This window comes from Mercurialis annua, linkage group LG1-X (genome assembly GCF_937616625.2).
Source record: "Mercurialis annua linkage group LG1-X, ddMerAnnu1.2, whole genome shotgun sequence".
Taxonomy (NCBI): Eukaryota; Viridiplantae; Streptophyta; class Magnoliopsida; order Malpighiales; family Euphorbiaceae; genus Mercurialis; species Mercurialis annua.
In genome coordinates, this window is record NC_065570.1 from 48,439,345 (window position 1) to 48,442,984 (window position 3,640).

The 3,640-nt window shown below is 39.2% G+C and overlaps 1 protein-coding gene across 1 annotated transcript; it reads left to right on the forward strand.

Annotated features, from left to right (window-relative positions):
* Positions 1-812: 812 nt before the first annotated feature.
* LOC126672222 (uncharacterized) lies at positions 813-2,019 on the forward strand. The gene is made up of 2 exons (XM_050366173.1): positions 813-1,131; positions 1,232-2,019. Exons 1-2 carry the CDS (start codon positions 813-815, stop codon positions 2,017-2,019), a joined length of 1,107 nt encoding a protein of 368 aa, XP_050222130.1.
* Positions 2,020-3,640: the final 1,621 nt, after the last annotated feature.

Genomic DNA, 3,640 nt, shown 5'->3' on the forward strand with positions numbered 1-3,640 from the left:
TTCTTAATGAACAGAACAGGAGCACCCCACAGAGAAGTGTATGTCCTGTTAAAACCCTTATCAAACAACTCTTGTAATTGCTCCTTTAACTCTTTAAGTTCAGCAAGCGCTATCTGATATGGCAGTATCAAAATCCGAGCTATACCCGAAAGTACATCGATATAAAACTCAGTCTCTTGCTCTAGCAGTAATCAAAATAACTCTTCTGGAAACACGTCAGAAAACTCTTAACTACCGGACCATTGTTCACACCAGCAACATCTGCTTCCACATCTCTAACCACTGCTAGGAAACCCTGACAGCCTTTATTCAACAACTGCTTCGCCTTGATAACATATATAAAACTCGTAGGTGTATCCACCTTTTTCCCTCGAAAAGCAAAAGGCACATCACCGGGAATTCCGAACACAACTAACTTCTCTCAAAAGTCGATACTAGCATAATGGTAAGCTAACCTATCCATCCCTAGAATTGCGATTGAATAATATTATTTTATTGGAGTTTAATATTTAAATTTTAAGTCTATAAGAGTCTTGATTGTATAATAGTCTAATAGTTAAGATTGGTGTGAATTTTAATGGCTCATTATTATTATTGAGATAAATTTGAGACACGTTTCACAAAAATTGCACTGGGATAAGTTAATGTTGATTAAATGCCAGAATAAAGACACTAGTATTTAATTGTTCTGTAGAACTCATGTTTATGTCATTTAAAATGATTTTATATCGGCGTACATAAAGTTATTAAGTCGTTAACTAGCCTAATTAAAAAAGATTGTCTCAAAAACGCTAGATATCAGCCCCGGCTTTATGGAGAGCTCTCTAAGAAAGGAACCCAGGGAACCCTCACCGGAGGATAGAACTACGAAGAAAGCCAAATTTAGGGAGGAGGACGGTCAGGCTAGTGACCCGTCGGCCATGACCTTTAGGGATAAAGTGGTGCAATCTGATAAAGATAGAGAAGAAAAGCTTGCTGGAGACTTGGAGGATTTTAAGGTTAAAACAGATGATGTGACAGTTTATGAGAATAAGAGCATGCCATCCATCTCCTTTTTGAGTAGAGTTCAAGAAGAATTATCTAAACGATGGAAGACCACTGTCATAATAAAATTATTGGATAGACCTATAGGTTACAAAAATCTTTGCAACCGCTTAGATTCTATGTGAAACTTCACTCAAGGGTTTGATGTTATAGATCTTGAAAATAACTATTTCTTGGTCCGCCTAAGAAGTGGCGGGGATGTGGAAGTTGTACTCACAGGCGGCCCATGGGTTATTTTGGGGCATTATTTATCAGTACAAGCTTGGAATACAGACTTTGATTGTCTTACACACAATATACAAAAGATTCAAGCTTGGATCAGACTGCCGGGAATGCCTCTTCACTATTACAATAAAAAAAGTCCTTCGTTACATCGGAGCTATGGTGGGGAGAGTGATTAAAATTGACTATTGTACAGAAGCGGCGGAGAGAGGTAAATTTGCCCGGATTGCTGTGGAAATTGACCTTCAAAAGCCACTGGTTTCTCAATTTTGCCTCGATGGTAAAGTTCAGTTTGTTGAATACGAATGCATGCCCATAATTTGTTTTGAATGCGGTAAGTTTGGCCATGTTAAGGGAGGTTGTCTGGATGTTATTATTCAGAATCAGGCGGATCATGCTAAAGGAGATGAACATGTTCAGGATAATAATCCCATGTCGGCGGTGCCTGAGAGTACCACTGCTAAACCTAATTTTGGGCTGTGGATGATGGTTAACAGAAGAGGAAAGCCGACTAACATGCAAGGTAAGAATAAAATTTACCATGCTGGTAATTCTGGTGCTCAGGAAAATCAGAATGGATCCAGATTTCAAATCCTTGATAACGATAATGAAGGGATGTTAACAGATTCTCCTCATCTAAGGGAAGCAGTTTTGGAGTGTGATAAGTCTACTATTGACACCGCAAAAAGGGCAACTGATCGCATGATCCATGCTAACAAAGACAAAATGGCCCCTAAGGGAATCGAGCTTTAAGTGTTGTGGCAGTTAACAGGCTTGAAAGCTCAATACAAAAATCTAAAGCCCGGTTTATGGTTAATAAGGCGAGTACGTCTTTGGATCCCATGCAGCACTCAGTCGTTTCTGTTCATTATAACACTGAAAATCATAACCCAAATATTTATCCTGCCTTGCCATTGCCAGTTAAAGCTTGCATGGGAAATTCTATCGTCAGTGATTATGATCCTTGCCCTCCAGGTTTAGGTACCAAAGCTAGGCAAAAGTTACCTGAGATACCCAGTAAGGAGATTGTTGATGCCTTTATAGATGCTGATATGTCTAACGTTGAAAATTGCTCAAGACTTGACAATGATGTTGATGTCGAATTTGAAGATATGGAGGGGATTTCGCATAGCCCGATATAATTATGCTTAGTAGTTTTTCTCCTCTTTTTTTCTTAATGTCAGACAACAAAAGAATTATGGTGTGGAATGTTCAAGAAGCGGGGTCGAAAAGCTTGTTACGAGTGTTTAAGAACTTTTGTCGCAAGTATTCTATTGGTATTTCACGAATTCTAGAACCTAAAATTAGTGGGTTTAAGGCAGATTTATTCATCAAGAACAGTGGCTTCAATTTTTCTCATAGAGTTGAGGCCATTGGTTTTTCAGGCGGTATTTGGATTTTGTGGAAGCATGGTTACAATGTCTCGATCATTCACAATAACAAGTTCTTTATCCATCTGAGAGTTGAGGATGGTCAGTCTTCTTTTCTCTTGACCATTGTATATGCTAGTCCTAATGCTACTCTTCATTAGCTTTTTTGGATAGATTTATTTGAGTTAGCAGCGTCTATTTCTGAACCCTGGGTTCTTGGAGGGGATTTTAACGCTGCTTTATACGACAATGAAAGGAAAGGTGGAGCTGCTGGGATTTCTGGGAGTTGCAGGTCTTTCAAAGGCTGGTTTGAGCGGTGTAGCATGGTTGATCTTGGGTACTGTGGTTATACGTTCACCTGAAAACGTGGGAGCCTCCTCAAAAGACTGGATAGATTCGTTTGTAATGATCGTTGGATCGGCAAGTTTAATTATCATTATGTGCTCCATCTCCCTAGAGGTCATTCAGACCATAGTCCTATTTTTATTAGATTCGGTTCTCTCTGTCATGTTAATTCTGCAACGAAGCCTTTTCGATTCCAGGCGGCGTGGACGGGCAATGATGGGTTTAAAGATCTTGTTCAGAATAGTTGGAACGATTCGACTCCCTTTGTTGATTCTATAACTGGTTTCACTAAGGAGGCGAAGATTTGGAATACTAATGAGTTCGGCAATATTTTTAAAAGAAAGGATAATCTGATTGCTAGACTTAACGGTATCCAGAGAGCTCAGGAGAATTATAACTCCCAGAAGCTAATTGATCTTGAAGTGCAGTTGAGGCATGACCTGGATGAGACGTTATAACAGGAGGAGCTGTTTTGGTTTCAAAAGTCAAGGAATGATTGGGTGATAGATGGTGACCGTAATACTCGCTTCTTTCATAAGAAGGTGACTGAAAGGCGCAGATTTAACAGAATTCGAATCCTTAAGAATTCTAATGGAGAGGTTATTGAAGATCAGGATTGCCTGAAGAAAATGGCTTTTGAATATTTTTCTTTACTTTAC

Bases quoted from the DNA above. Each gene is read 5' to 3' on its own strand.
- LOC126672222 (XM_050366173.1), top strand. From the start codon at position 813: ATGGAGAGCTCTCTAAGAAAGGAACCCAGGGAACCCTCACCGGAGGAT. The intron at 1,132-1,231 runs GTTACAAAAATC...GGTCCGCCTAAG, and splicing joins ATTATTGGATAGACCTATAG to AAGTGGCGGGGATGTGGAAG.